This window comes from Crocuta crocuta, unplaced genomic scaffold (assembly GCF_008692635.1).
Source record: "Crocuta crocuta isolate KB4526 unplaced genomic scaffold, BGI_CrCroc_1.0 scaffold187, whole genome shotgun sequence".
NCBI classification, from domain to species: domain Eukaryota; kingdom Metazoa; phylum Chordata; class Mammalia; order Carnivora; family Hyaenidae; genus Crocuta; species Crocuta crocuta.
In genome coordinates this window covers 1,721,729-1,738,167 of record NW_027532196.1, presented here as the reverse complement: position 1 = coordinate 1,738,167, position 16,439 = coordinate 1,721,729, and the positions used below count along the sequence as shown (strand labels likewise).

At 35.8% G+C, this 16,439-nt stretch overlaps 1 protein-coding gene across 4 annotated transcripts in view; it reads right to left on the bottom strand.

The window, feature by feature from the left end:
- The window catches only part of SEL1L2 (SEL1L2 adaptor subunit of SYVN1 ubiquitin ligase), a 174,313-nt gene that overhangs the window by 93,107 nt on the left and 64,767 nt on the right, over positions 1-16,439 (bottom strand). For 3 of the 4 annotated variants that reach the window (XM_077777533.1, XM_077777530.1, XM_077777531.1), the window contains exon 2: positions 3,979-4,034. Coding sequence is in view for 2 of the 4 variants with exons in the window: in XM_077777530.1 (XP_077633656.1) it covers positions 3,979-4,034 (56 nt within the window). In the remaining 2 variants the exon portion in view is untranslated. Of the gene's footprint in view, positions 1-3,978; positions 4,035-9,405; positions 9,462-16,439 lie in introns of those variants that run through there. The other variant, XM_077777535.1, reaches the window with a different exon arrangement.

Genomic DNA, 16,439 nt, shown 5'->3' with positions numbered 1-16,439 from the left:
GTCTATGTGTCTGTTTTTGTGCCAATACCATACTGTCTTGATGATGACAGCTTTGTAGTAGAGGCTAAAGTCTGGGATGGTGATACCTCCCGTTTTGGTTTTATTTTTCAGTATTACTTTGGCTATTCGGGGTCTTTTGTGGTTCCATACAAATTTTAGGATAGTTTGTTCTAGTTTTGAGAAGTATGCTGGTGCAATTTTGATTGGAATTGCATTGAATGTGTAGATTGCTTTGTAGACCCCCAATTTTCAATGACAGCAATATGACTAGTTTTAATGGGATTTTAATAGCCTTCTCAAATAGTTTCTGGGAGGTAGGAGGTATGAAATGATCAAGTAATGAATCAACCTTGTTCTTTAAGAGCTATGAGAATCAGTGATTCATTCGTTCAACACTTTTATGCTGGACATTCATAAGGAATTGGAAGATAGAGTGGCACATAAAACAGGAATCTGTCTGATGGTATGAAGCTTCTATTTGTGAGAAGACAATAGCCAGTAAACAAATAAGAGAACAAGTTAGTGTCAGGTGTGAATACATGCTATGAAAAGATTAAAACAAGGAGATGTAAAGAGTGTAAAGATGTAAAGAGCGAAAAGCAGGATGAAGAGGGGTTGGTGAGCTAATTTAGACTGGATGCCTAGGAAAAGCGTCAATGATGAGGTGACTTTGGAGCCAAGAACTTAATTACAAGAAAGCAGCCCTCCATAGTTATGGAAGCAGAGCATTTCAGGCAGAGAGAATAGTAAGTTCCAATGCTCTAATGTGGGAACAAACTTAAAAGATGCTTTTTTTTTTTTTGCCTTTCTGAGCTTAGAGCCAGTTTGCAGTGATTTGGCTACATCCACCAAGAATGTTAAAATCATCGGTAAATATAAGATCTATTATAGTGGCCTCCCCTTAGGAAAATGGTGAATAAAACTGAAATAAGCCAGCATGCCGAGTACATTTGCTCTTTCTGTGGCAAAACCAAGATGAAGAGGTAAGCTATGGAGCTGGCACTGTGGTTCCTGCAGGAAAATGGTAGCCAGTAGTACGTGGACCTATACCACCACTTTTCCATCACTGTAAAGTGACAAGACTGAAGGAATTGAAAGACCAGTAGAAACTCCACCATTTAAAACCCTGCTAGCCTGTAACAAATGCCTTAATTTAAGTAATAACAACAAAACAGTAACAACAAAGATATTTTCTTACTCTTCAGAAGCTCACATCAAGTTTAAGCAATATCAAATAGAAGTTTCATAAAGCTAAAAGAAAAAAAAAAAAAGAACCTTTTGGAAATTCCAAATTCCAATAACTGTTTTGGTACATGGTAGGCATTTTGTTGAATGAGTGAAATTTATAATACAAAGATCTTTTAAATTTTAATGGGCTTGGTTATTCTAATTTGTAAACCAGGGATAATAATTAACCATTTAAATAACCAGTTGCCATTCTTCACAGATATGTTAGGAGTGAATAGTATATGCAGAGGGGTTTTACAAAGATTAAAGTATTACATAACTGTAAGATATGATTGTGAATATGAACTGTGAATATAATGACATAAATCAAGATACAAAATGTGTGGGAAAAACACCCTATCTACTGGAACAGGATATTAATCTCAAAAACAAGGTGTCTCAAAATAAGATGTCTCAAGAACAACATGTCTGTCTAGGTAAAGTAGAGAGTGGAACTGAGCACTCTTGGAACTCTGGTGAAAGTGCTCAGTGCTGAGAGCTGGGCCACCTTTTCCTTGTTTTCACTGTTGCTCTTGGTGGTGGTGGTTGTCACAATGGCCCCTTGGCTGTACACTTGAATTGTTCCCTTAAGGGGCATCAGTTACCCCCTGTTAGTACAATAGTTACCTGGGGAACTACCACTTTTGTGATCAAAATCATTCTTTAACATTGAAGGATATAGTACAGAAAAATCCTGAAAATATTAGATCCTTAACACAAGATAAAATGTCTTTATACATTTTAAAAAATGTGTATATGTATTTTTACAGTGTGTTTGTTGGAGGAGCAAGGTAAAGGAGTAGATGATATTCTTTTATGTAGTATGGTGTTGTAGAGCCAGAAAGAGAAAAACTAGGGAAAGAGCAGCTATACTTGGGTGGGTCTAAAGAATTATAATGTAAATAGTAATTATTATAAAAGATAACCAGAATTTACCTGGTCTACAATGGGGTTAGAAATGGGGGAAAGTTGTTTTTAGCCAGATAGTATCTTATTTATTGTATGAAATAATATGGCAAGTTTAGTGAACTGAAATTACTTAACACTAGCTGTATTATAGCATGGATGTAAGGAATTTTGCATTAGAGAGATTTATAGTCCTTGGTATTTTCCTTTCTGCTGTCTGTGCTCTATGAGGTTGATACTGAGGAAATTAAAAAAAAACAACAACAAAAACCAGATACTCCTTTGGAAGTGGGTGAGATATACAAATACTGTACCCTGGCATGTTTTCTTATCTTTGACATGAAGATAGTGATTTTGTTTTTTTAATATTCTGAGATCTTTTAGAAGAGTTTATATCTTTTTTGATTGGCTATGCATGAGTAGAGCTGGGGTCCTTTCCATATTTACTATGTATGCCTCAACTACTAATGCTGTCATTGGGGAGGATACTTATGGGCCTGATGAACATCCTTGATCTCAAGAAACTCTTTAATTACAAAGGGCACTTTCATTTGTTATTGGGTAGGCACTGCATATCACAAGATATCAAGAGCCCACAGGGGAAAGTCAGATGACCTGATGAATTGGTGTCTTCTATTACTTTCCACCTGCCTAAGGATAAACTGTAAACTTATGCCAAGGTCACTTCTATTTCTACAGATAATAATCGCACTGCTGATTATGGGATGTTTTGGTTATGGTAATGGGGAAGAGCTAAATTTGGAGAAGTTTAGAAACTGTTGAGATGTGGAGAAGAATTTTTAATTTATATAAACATTTTTTCCAACTTTCCTCCTTTAATCAGGATTTAAGATTTATTCATTTATTCAATAAACATTTATTTAATGCCTGCTATGTGCCAAGCACTGTTCTAGTTGCTGGGATAATAGCAGTGAAGAACACAGATAAAGTCCCCTGCTCCCATGGAATTTATATTCTAATGGAGGGAGAATAAGAACAAACATAGAAAAATATGATGTTATGCAGTGATAATTCTGAGAAGGAAAATATAGCAAGAAAGGGAGACATAAGGTGTTGTGATAGGGCTTGCAATTTTAAATAGTGTGATTGCAATTTTGATTGAATAGTCAGGGAAGGACCCTCTGAAAATATGACATCTGAGCAAAGACCTGAAGAAGGTGAGGACAATGATCTACATGGTTATCTAAATTCCAGATGTTCTAGGCAGAAAGAACAGAAAGGTGGGTCCATTCCTAGGAGTTTCTGAGGAATAGCACAGAGCCCAGGGTGTCCAGAATGGTGTTAAGGAGACGGTAATAGGAGACAATGTGAGACAAAAAGTAGTGGAGCCAGACCACAGAGCCTAATTAATAGGCAAGATGCTGGTTTTATGGTGTGAGATGGGATACCATGAAAGGGTTTCAAGTAAAGGAGCAACTTAAAATGAGTTACATTTATAGGATTATGTTGGTTGCTGGACTGAGAATAGACTGAAAATGTAAAATCCCCTACTTCTAAGATGTCAGAAGAAATCATGAGGTTAATAAAGTTAAATAAGCATCTGTGACCATAAGCCAGACTGGTCTTTGTCCTTTTTGTGTTAATATTTAGGACCCTAGACAGGTTCTAAAAGAAAGTTCAGAGAAGTCTTATCTTCTCACAGTAGAATGAATAAATATTTGTTGAGTGAATAAATAAAAAACATTGATAATGGAAAAAGAACAGAAACAACAGCTAAAAATTACTTGGCTAAGAAATTCTGAGCATGCTGAGTAAATAATACTTATAGTGCCTATAGCCTAAATTTTGTACTGGAGAAATATAATGGTTTAGCAAAATAATTACCTGTGTGGTGACATTTCTTTCTTTTTGCTTTTTATTATGCTTTTCTGCTTCGATATCTGCAATATACAAAACATTTTTATAAAATTAAAAATATTTTGTTTTTAAAATATCACTAAATAATTTCTTTTCTTAAAAATTTTATTTATTTTGAGAGAAAGGGAGAGGGTGTGTGCTAGTGTGGAGGGGCAGAGAGAGAGGGAGAGAGCGCCCCAACACGGGGCTTGATCTCATGAACTATGAGATCATGACCTGATCTCACAAGAAACCAAGAGTAGGATGCTTAACCAACTGAGGCACCCAGGTGCCCCTAAAATTTCACTAAATAATTTCTTTCTAAAAAAGTTTCTAAATAACCTTTAGGACTCTAACAATAATAGTGGAAAATAATTTAAATTTAAAGTTACCAGCAATGTGGTACAAAAGAATTCCTTCACTGATAATTTTTAAAGATGTAACTTTATACCAGAGACAATCTAAATACTTTAATCAAGCATCCTGAAATTGAGTTAATATGAAAGAGTTGGAAAAATAATAGACTAATTACAATAGCAGAAAACTTTCTGAGCTAGAACTTAATTAAAATGTGTCCATGTAAATAAATGTCATCCATTAATAAGAATATTAAAACATAGAAGGAATATAATCTTTTATATACTTATATATGCATTCATTCATATGTTGGAGAGATACTAAATATTAATATAGTTGAATGATATAAATATCTGAGAAGTGTAGGCTAGTATGATTATATCAGGCTTTGAAATCTAAGAAAATAATTTTCACAAGCATTTTTTAACAAATCTTTTTATAAAGAAGAGAATATATATACCATATAGAATACATATATAGTCATTGGTATATTTCATTTTTGCATAGACTTGAAATTTCTGAACTTACTGCTATGGAAAAATAAGTCTTTGAAAATCTGATATAACAGGGTATCAATAGTGGTATGTCTACCACATTAGTAAGACTGATAATTTTCAATTACTAAAAAAATTATTTAATGCACTGTAAAAATGACCTTACATATTTCTTGAAGTAAAACATGTACATATATGATATGTTAACTTTATAGGCTAAAGAATTTGACTCAAGACAAATATGGCTAGGGGCAGCTGTGTGGCTCAGTCCGTTAAGCGTCCGACTTCGGCTCAGGTCATGATCTCATGGTTTGTGGGTTTGAGCCCTGTGTTGGGCTCTGTGCTGACAGCTAGCTCAGAGCCTGGAGCCTGCTTCATGAAGATTCTGTGTCTCCCTCTCTCTCTGACCCTCCCTGCTCATGCTGTCTCTCTCTCTCTCAGAAATAAATAAAAAACAATTTTTTTAATAAAAAAAAGACAAATATGGATAGTCAGAATTTTATTTTTCCAGGAGTTGTGAGCTTGTACTTTTTGGAGCAGGTTATGGATATTCTAACGTAATCTCTGGCATTGTACTTATTAATTTGCTATGTTTTATTCTTTCTCACTGATGAACTTTAGTATTTGACCTCACAAATCTATGTCTTTTCTGTTTACTTTGTAAGCCAGACCTTGTAGAAACGGATTCCAAGTTGTTCAATACTTAGTCCTCTGTCCAACTAGAGAAACAATTTGCAAATTCTAAATAAATATTCAGCAACTTCATGGAAACAAACTCATTAACATAAAGCATATGAACATTTTTTAAAGAAACATACTATAAAATTATATACATTAGGATTGCTCTTCAGGTTCAGGGTGTAAAATAAATTATGCCAGAATAAGAATGTTATTATAAATTAAAATTCAAATTAAAATTCCTTTATCCTAAATTTGCCAAGTGATCATTTTGGGGCCATGGATACTCATTATGAGGCAAATATAGCATCATGGTCCACCATGTGGCCTTTGAGTTAAACAGGCCTGTATGCTAGTCCTGATTTTGAATCTTTTTAAGTAATTCATTATAGTAATCCAATAAGATAATCTGTGTAAAGTATTTAGCATGGTACTTAATACATATTTAGTGCTTAATAAATGCTAGATATACATATGATTATGGCTATTATAAAGAAGCCTACTTCCTTAAAGGATTGAAGATATCTTCAAAATAATAATATATGTAAATTAGTACTTTAAGAGGACCATGGCAAATAAAGCATTAATAGAGACTTAATATGTTATCAGGATTTATTAATGGTTTGCCTATAATATGACTTCTCTCTCAATTAGGGTATTTTCTTCAAAACAAATTACTTAGCCTAATTAGTGTATTAGAAATCAAACAATGTGACTGGTATTATACTACAGTAAATGTCTAGCAATTTTTAATCTCCATTATCACAACTAGAAAAAGTAAACCAGAAAAAGCAATGTGATTTGATCTATTCCCATTGTTATATTCCTCCAGGTACACAGAATAAAATTAGATGCGTAGAATATACAGACACAGAACGGGAAGTACAGAGTGTCATGTGTATTAGAGCAAGAGGAGAAAATTATGGATATTAAGTGGAATAATGTTTGTATTATACACTGGACCAGAAAATCAAGCTGTCAGTAGTCACATATTAACATGAAAATTACAGGGCTAAAAGCAATTATCAAAGGTAGGATAAGTGTAGATAAAAACACAGATAAAAGAATTAGTGAAATGGGAGGAGGTGTAAGAATCTAATTGAAGGAACAAACTATTTAATAGCTTAAAACATAAAAAGAATATAAAGGTAGTTAGTCATTATTTCCAGCAGAAGACGCACAACAACAACAAAATACGTTTCCTTTATAAATTTCAGACTTTCAAGTTTTCACCTAAGGAAAATGAAGTTTTGATTGGGTACTGGGGTACAAATTCTGCTATAAAAATATCTTTCACAACGCTTTCAATAGGTTTTAAAATATCAATTGGGGAACATTGGTGTTTGCTGGAGATCTGTTCCACTGTTTCATCACTTCCCTCCATATGAATACTGACATCAGAGGGCAGAGCCAGAAGCCCAGAGGGTGTTGCCAAGAGCCAAGGAAAATAATAGATTAGGGAACTACTCCAAGAGAGTAGAACAGGGCCCTCATCAAGGAACATTGCCTACTCCTGGAGCAGAGAAACCTGCCAACGTGCACCTGGCTGAATTTCCAAATTGCCATGGACCAGTGACTGTTATACATATCTCATTCCTCCCATCCTTTTATTTTTTTAATATTTATTTTTGAGAGACAGAGAGAGACAGAGTACAAGTTGGGGAGAGGGGGAAGAGAGAGAGAAAGAGAGAGGGGAGAGAGAGAGAGAGAGAGAGAGAGAGAGAGAGAGAGAGAGAGAGAGAGAATCTAAAGCAGGGTCCAGGCTCTGAGCTGTCAGAACAGAGCCCAATGTGGGGCTTGATCATGACCAGAGCCGAAGTCAGACGCTTAACCAACAGCCACCCAGGTGCTCCTCATTCCCCATTTTAATATCTATTTTGGTTATTTTTAAAAAGTTTTATTTATTTAAGTAAACCCTGCACCCAACATGGGCCTCAAACTCAAAACCCTGAGATCAAGAGTTGCATGCTTCTCCAACTGGGCAAGCCAGGCTCCCCTATTCTCCTTTTTTAGACACCAGTGTCTGTAGTGTAGTGTGGTTTCTACTTCTCCAATGTATATTGGGTATGTGAGAGAATAGAGGATAATTTTCCTTTTTATTTCATAGGTGTCTGAATCTAAGAACTATACTCAAGAAGCCTCACTGACGTCTTTACCTGATGTAGATTATGAGATCACAGATTCTGAGCCTGATGCTGGGGTTGGATGAGTCTTGGGCAATATTAGCAGGGGGAGAATCGTGTGGGACAGATGTGAATCATTAGAGCTGGAGGGTAAACTGTGGTAGACTATAGTAACAATGGCCCCCATGAATCACAACTACCATGTTCATAGCCCTTTACAATGTGACTTCTCCAAATACTCTTATCAAGAGAGGATGACTATTTACCCCACTCTGAATCTGCTACCTTTGTAACTTGCTTTGACTAATAGGAATGTGGCAGATGACATTGTTCAACTTCTAAGGCCAGTGCTTCATCCGTTAAGCCTCTTATATCCTCTTGGAACAGTGCCCTGCACCCACCGTGCCCTGACGAAGCCGGGGGTAATTGCCCAGGTGGAGAGAGAGGCCTAGCTGTCTCAACTGACCACCAGGTAAGTGAAACATCATGAATGAGCCCAGGTGAGACCAGCAGAAAAATAACCCAGTCAACCCACAGAGAGTTATGAGAAACAATAAATCATTGTTGTTTCACACCTCTAAGTTTTAGGTTGTTATGCAGCAGTTAATGACTGAAACCTGTCTGTTTCTTCAGCCAACTAGGACTCCTTGCATAGAACTCTCAATTCTCAAAAGCTATATTAGACCAATAAATAATGACCAAATAAACAATATATAATATACTCATAGCATTGAGACAAGGATTAGAAGAAAATAATATCTCAGGATATTTATTGTCTTGATGACAATTCTTTTCAGATCCATTTTGTCGTGAAAGGCTTGATATACATTAACTCCTGTTTTTACCATTCATTTCCCCAATGTGGCCAATGTCCTTTCTTTCTAAGACATGGTTTATCTTCCTTTGAATGGACACTGGGACACTGATTAATGTGACTAAGTTTCTCAGAAAAAAAAAAAAAGAAAGAAAAGACAAAGAAAGCAAAACAAAAACCACCAGAAAACTCCTCCAAACACACCAAAAAACACATCTGTACTTTATGAAGAAATCTGTCTTGGAAGTTAGAGGCAAATAAAATGTTTGCTTGTTTGTTCAAACAACATTTATAAATGGAACTAAAAAGAAGTATTTTATTGATTCTACTGTCCTAGTTCTCTAAAATAGTGCTTCATGCCTCAGCTGCTTTGACCATTACATGTAATAATGGTATAAAAAATATGAACTATTGGTTCTTTTCTGACCTTTCTTTCAGATGCTGTGTAGTACACTGGCTTCTGTGACTTTACACTATCCTGAATATCCTTCTTCCTTTCAAACCTCTATTTTAGATTTCCTCTTTGGTTTTATATCTGCTAATGACTGTATTTTTCAATGCTAGTTCTCATCTCTTCTGTCCGGCATGACCTAAGAGTTGAGCTGGCTTAGCAAGGACTTTAGAGTGCAGAAGGTCAGGAACTACACAATGATAATGTACTGATTCCAGAACAGGCAGCCACTTAAGAAGTAAAGCCCTGGGAAGTAAACTGCAATGACTGGAAAGCAGAATAACACAAGTCATAGGAGAATCCACAGAAGGAATCCAGGATGGAGAGGTGAGACAAGTGACAAGAGACAAACCTGGCAACAAGGATGGTTCCAAAGCCTGGGACTAATGACATGGGAGCAGGTCAAGCCAGGGAGAGAAGTGCGTAGGTGTATTTAAGTCACCAGAAATAGGTACGCGACTGGGGAGATGTAGGAGTAAGAAGAGTGAGGGTCTGTACCTACAAGGATCCAGAGAAAATTCTGCCAAAGGGATTTCTGTAGGGGTGAGTTTTCATTTTCCTGCGGAAAGCATAGCATAAATCAGTCTCTCATCATTTCATGACTACATTCTTACAACAGCCTCCTAACAGATTTAATCATGATTGCTCTAATTTTAATCTAATTTACATCTACCTGCAGAATAATTTTCCTTGAGTACTGTTTCCAGCAAGGCACACATCTGCTTAAAAACCCATAAGTCCCTGTGGCTTACTGTATAAACACTAACTCCCTATGTTGACTTCTGGTTTCCTGTAGTCGGGTTTAACTCCACATTTACAAGTATTTTTCAAATACAAATAATGTTTCACTAGTTTCTGACTACCATTTGAAAGTTTTCTGTTTCACTTTCTATAAATTTAACAATTCCTAATGAATGAACTAAAAGTTATCTATTAAAATTTCAAAAAATACCAGATATAATTTTAGGTCATTTATTATTTTTGGTTTGTGAGATACTTAGTTTTAGACATCATCAAGACTGATGTTTAGAAATAACACTTCAGTATCTCCTTACTTAGCCATGTGATCCTTGGATAAGTTATTTAACTGCTCTCAGCCTCAGTACTGTACCTATCTCTTAGAGTAGATATGAAGATAGAATAGAATTAAAGTGCAGTGTTTGGTGTTTATGAAATACACAGCAGTTGAATAATAAATGTCAGTTCCCTTCTCTTCTCCAAAGACCTACCTTTTAAAAGCAAATGATATCAGCATCTGTGAGAAAAGCACTTCCCTTATTGAAATAAAATTAAGACTCTATATGGTATAAACACTGTAAGAGTCTCCTACTGAATTTTACCTTCTCTTTGGCTTTTTCTCATTCTAGTTGCCACTGCAAACATCTTTCCCTTCAACCTCCTTTCCTGTGGTTAGTCTTGCTACATCCAAAACACATTGGAATTTTCAAAATAAGAGTTAATAATCCCAAGGAAGAACAATGAAAATATAAAAGGCATGGACAGAGTCCAGTATACACTGGCAGATCTCTGGTTCTATAATACCTTAACTGAATTCTCCCTGATTCTATCTCACTCCTTTTTCTATAAGAATTTCTGGCATTCCCAGAAAAGCCACTCTGACTTATACTTTCACACATGGTATATTAGGATATGAATCTTTTCTCAATCTAACCAACACTTATTTTTGCTAATGTATTGGGATAAACTGGTATTTCACTGTTACTTTCCATTTGCATGATTATCAGCAAGGTCACATTTAGGGACATTTGTATTTTCCTCTCCAAGGAACAAACTGTTAGATTGTTTTCCCCACCTTTCTATTAAGAAAATATCTTTAGGAGTTTTAAAATATATTCTGGATATTATTTTATTGGTGTTTATATTTTTCAGTCTGTTATTGGCCTTTTAATACTTATGGTATCCTTTGCAGCAGAGTTTTAAATTCATATGCAGTCAAAACTGTCAATCTTTTCTTCACCTATAACCTGTGTAGTGTGTGTGTGCGCGCGCCTTGTTCAAGGCCTTAACAATCACTTGTATATATACTTTCCTGTACTTCCTTCAGCTATTTTTATAGTTTTCCTTTCACTGTTTATGTTTTTGATCCATCTGGAATAGTTTTATTTTTATTGGCATAAAGTGGAATCTGGCCTTTACTAATCAAAAGACAATTTGACACTAGCATTCATTATAGTCCATCTTTTATCCACTGCACTGAGAAACCTTCTTTTGGTAAGATTTTCTCATTTGTATATTGTTTCATTTTTAAACTCTCTGCTCTATTTTCTTGATGTATTTGTCTATTCTGTTGGCAATACACTATTTACTGTAGTTTATAAATGCATACTTTACTATTTGATTAAGCAAAAACTTCTCTGTGCAGATATGTGTGCACATCTGCACACATACCCTTGTTACTCTTTCATTTAAAATAGTTTATTGTCAAGTTGGTTTCCATATGACACCCAGTGCTCATCCCCACAAGTGCCCTCCTCCATGCCCATCACCCCACTTCCCCTCTCCCCAACCCCCATCAGCCCTAAGTTTGTTCTCAGCATTCAAGAGTCTCTCATGGTTTTTGTCTCCCTCCCTCTCCCCAACTATTTTTTCCCTTCTCCTCCCCCATGGTCCTCTGTTAAGTGCCTCCTAATCCACCTATACGCGCAAACATACGGTTATCTGTCCTTTTCTGCCTCTTATTTCGCTCAGCATAACACCCTCAAGTTCCATCCATGTTGCTACTTGTTACTCTTTTAAAAACTTATCTTGAGAATTTTAGTATATATTTCCTCTCTAGATGAATTTTAGAATAAGGCTGTCAGATTCATTTTAAAAATGTGTTGAAATTTTCACTGGGACTGCATAGGATTTACCTATTAACTTACAAAGACTCGGCATATTTATAATATTGAGATTCATTCAGGTGTATAGACTTAATTTATTCAGTTTTCTGTTTAATGCTTTTCAGAAATTTTTTTTCTGAAAAAATTTTTTATACTCATATATGCCTTCTCTAATTTTTATTAAATTTATTCCTACCTATTTTTATTTATTTATATTTTATTTTTTTCCCAGCTATTTTTAAACTATTGCTATTGTGAAAGGGACTTTTTTCCCCAAGTTTTTATTTAAACTCCAGTTAGTTAGCATACAGTGTAATATTAGTTTGAGATGTAGAATTTAGCTATTCATTGCTTACATACAACACCTGGTGCTCATCACAAGTGCCCTCTTTAATATCCATCACCATTTATCCATCCCACCACCTACCTCCCCTCCAGTAACCCTCAGTTTGTTTTCTATAGTTGAGAATTTGTTTTCTAGCTTGCCTCTCTGCCCCCTTCCCTGTCCCATGTTCATCTGTTTTGTTTCTTAAATTCCACATATGTGTGAAATCATATGGTATTTTCTTTCTCTGACTGACTTACTTCTCTTAGCATAATACTCCCTAGATCCATCCACATTGTTGCAAATGGCAAGAGTTCATTTTTTATGGCGGAGTGTATATATATACACACACACACACACACACACACACATATATACACTTCTTTATCCATTCATCAGCTGATGGGCATTTGGGCTCTTCCCATAATTTGGCTATTGTTGATAATGGTGCTATAAACACTGGGGTGCATGTATTCCTTTGAATCAGTATTTTAATCCCTTGGGTAAATACCTAGTAATGCAATTCCTAGATGGTAGGGTAGTTTTATTTTTAACTTACTGAGGAAACTCCATACTGTTTTCCAGAGTGGCTACACCAGTTGCACTCCCACCAACAGTGTAAGAGGGTTTCCCTTGGGAAAGGGATTTTTAAAAATGAATTTGTGATTGCAATATTTTGTAAAATTAAAATTTACTAATCTGTATCATGTCTTAAAGGTTTCTTTGGTTACCATTGATTTTTAGTGTTCCTCTCGAATTAATGCTTCATTTTCCTAGAGCACATCTTCTAGCAATTTTTCAGGTAGGATTTGTGGGTGATAAATTTTCTGAATCCACTCATGTTTGAAGATGTCTTATTTTGCCATTACACTTGTTTTAGAGTTTGTCAGGTTATGTAATTCTAGATGCTAAATCATTTTACCTCAGTACTTAGAAAATATTTCTCCAGTGTCTTTTTGTCCCAATGTTACTAATGAATTTGAAGTCAACACGCTGCTTTTCACCTTGTAAATAATGTATTTTTTTCTCTTTAGAACATTTTAGGATGTTCTGATTATCCATAAAGTACTAAAATTTTACCACTATTTTCTAGGAGTGGGTCTTTTCTCAGTCTTCCTCCTTGGCACTCAGTGGAACTTAATCTAAAAACTCTTAAAATAGTATTTTACTTAATTTCTTTATTTCTTCCTCTCAGTTCTTCTATTTTCTTTTTTTGGAGATCCCATTATGTAAATTCGTAACTTTTGGATGGATTCCCCGTGTTCTTGAACCTTTATTGCATAGACATCATCTCTTTTGTCCATTTGCATTGTGCTATAAGAGAATTTCTCAGTTTGATTTTTGAGCCTCTGGGTTGCTATTCAGCTGTCAATTTTGGCATTCAGCCTTGAGGTTTTTATTTTTATTATCATATATTTCATTTCCAAAATAGCTCATTTTTTCTTTCATTAAGACATGCTCTTCTTTCATAGATATAATAACATCTCTAAATTTCATGATAGCCATTTTAATGTTCTAAAGACCGCAACCATTTCCTCGACTTGTTCTCTTTTCTCAGGTTATTATGCTGTGTGTGTTTGTGTGTGTGTGTGTGTGTGTGTGTGTGTGTAGGCTGATGCTTTTATGTGGTTACTTTTCCTCATGTTGGACTTGGATTTTCCCTCTTAACCTGTCTCTGAATGCTGTAACAATCACCTCAGATAGCTACCAGTTACTTTGTGGGTGTTGCAGGGGTTGCTATCAGGATGTGACTGACAGGACCTAGTCATCTGGGAATAGGTGCTCCCTCACTATCATTACCCATTTGCAGCAGACATTACATCTCTGTCAAAATGCCAGCCCAAATCTCTCACCTCATGCTTTGTCTCCTTGTGTACTGCATCATTTTTACTATACTAAAAACTTTATCTCAGTAGATACAGACCTAAAATGAAGTTGTTTTCCAACAGAGAGAACATGAATTTTATTTTGCCAGGTGCCCAGGGCAGTACAAGTACAGATTATTTTAGATCTAGTTCAGCTCGTGGTGCCTGGGATTACCCAGGCTGTAAATCTGTGGGGCTGGCCTGTGACCACAACTTCTCAGGAATGTTTTTTTTTTCTTTTTCTTTACTCTCTGTTTTTCTAAGTGTCAAGTCTCTGCAGACCCCTGGACTTGGGAAGGGGTGGATTTACTTCTGGTCTGCCCTTATCATAAGAGTACAGTACTTTATGGTCTTTGGTGAATGTTGAAAAGGTCTATTAGACTCCTCACCTTGGACAGGTCTTGAGAATTAGATTCTGTTCTCCTTGCTTTGTGAGGCCACAAAAACCAAAGCCCAAATTTATCTGGCTCAGGATAACACTGCTTTGATGTTTAGGTACAGGACTGGGACCAAGGTGAGGTGAGTCTCAGCCCTGCTGAGGTGTTCTTGTGCTTATTTCTCTGGATTCTAGTAATTCCTTAGAATTTTTTTTTGTATAGTGGTTCTTTACCATCTTCTCAACTCTGATGAATTTAAGAAGTTTGTATATTTTATGCACATTTTGTTTTCAGTGGGATGGTTGGACCAAATAACCGAGTCACCTAGCCTTTCATTACTAGAAATGAAAATGCTGCCGTCTCCTTTGAATATGGAGGTGGTGGTCATGACGGGGGTAGGAGTCAGACTGCTAGGATGCAGCTGCTATTGTTTCCAACCAACAATCCTTTCCTTTTTCCTGAACAGACTTGTACATCATTTCTAACCATATTCTCTTTTGTACATTTTTGGGCAAAAGTTTCTACTTTCAATCCATTCTATCTTTTATTTGTTTTTTAGATTATTCATAATTTCTTTTTCATTAAGGGCATTCCTACTTGTTTTCCAGAGATAATGAATTATTTTTGAAGACTATCTTCTATCAGGGAAGCTGCAAGGTGTACACTTTTCTCAATGTGGGAATATTCTCTTCAAGTCCAGCACTGTAATCTTGGTGCCAAGTCTGTGAGGCGGACTTATAGAAGTCTTAAGAAACCAGTTTTTCTTGCCTACTCTTTCTCATTGGTTGATGAACTACAGAAATAAAATTCGATGGCTACAGTAAATAAATTTCAGATGCCAGTAAAAGTATAAAATCAGTGAAAAATGATAAAATGCCACTGTTAGAGTTTATGTAATCATCATACTGCCAAAACAAATAGTTGAAAAGTGAGTAACTCAATGTCACCTAGCTTTTTGTTCTATACAGAAGCAAACATATATATACTACATCTTAAAATGTTTGAATGATGGATTGAATACTTTATTTTCATCAGGCTGCTTGGCAACATGTAAAAACGGCATGAGGCAAGTAAATGTGGTTATGAGGCAAAAACACAGAGCAGTCCACTTTGGAGAATACAGACTTAAAATAACAAACAGGTGATACAGAGTAGAAACAAAACAAAAGAAAACTTGATTCCCATTGGCAAATTTGGGTCTTACTAAACTCTGTATTTCAGAGTTTTGAAAATCTGTAAATCTAGAATAAAAAAATATCTCCATGACCTACTCCACAGATTTTGGGAATGTGTTTTACAAATTTTAAAGTGTTACAGCATTAATTTAAAAAAACTGTTGACAACCTGATGAGGGAGTTAAAAACTAACTGAATTCTGAGACTGTGATACATAAGAAAATAAAGGTGCAGGTGCTATGAGGAAGGGCTTAGGAAAGTTTTTGTGTTTGTTTTATTGGAAGTAGAACTTGAGATGGACCTTAAAAGATGAATAGGGTGTTATGCTGTAGATTTCTGGTGGTGATGGGGAAGAAAATGGAATGACAGGACATTCTTGCAGTCAGGTCAGCATTGTGGACCATTTATCTGCAGAATAGATTTTTTTTTAAAAAAAGTTAACATTTATTTATTTTTGAGGGAGCATGAGTGAGGAGAGACAGAGAGAGAGAGGAAGACACAGAATCCGAAGCAGGCTCCTGACGTGGGGCTTGAACCCACAAACAGCGAGATCATGACCTGAGCCCAACCAACTGAGCCACCCAGATGCCCTGGTCTGCAGAATAGATTCAGAAAGATATTGAAGTGAGAGAGTTAGGTGGTATACTGAGTAGCTGATAGTTTATTTTATTTTTATTTTATTAAAGAAAAAATTTTTAAATGTTTATTTTTGAGAGAGAAAGCACAAGCAGGGGAGGGGCAGAGAGAAAGGGAGACACAGAATCTGAAGCAGGATCTAGGCTCTGAGCCGTCAGCCAGAGCCCGACGTGGGGCTTGAACCCACAAACCATGAGATCATGACCTGAGTTGAAGTCGGATGTTTAACCGACTGATCCACCAAGGTGCCCCGAGTAGCTGATAGTTTAAATTAGTTAAATTAGTTGAAATAAAATATGTGTATAGCAGAG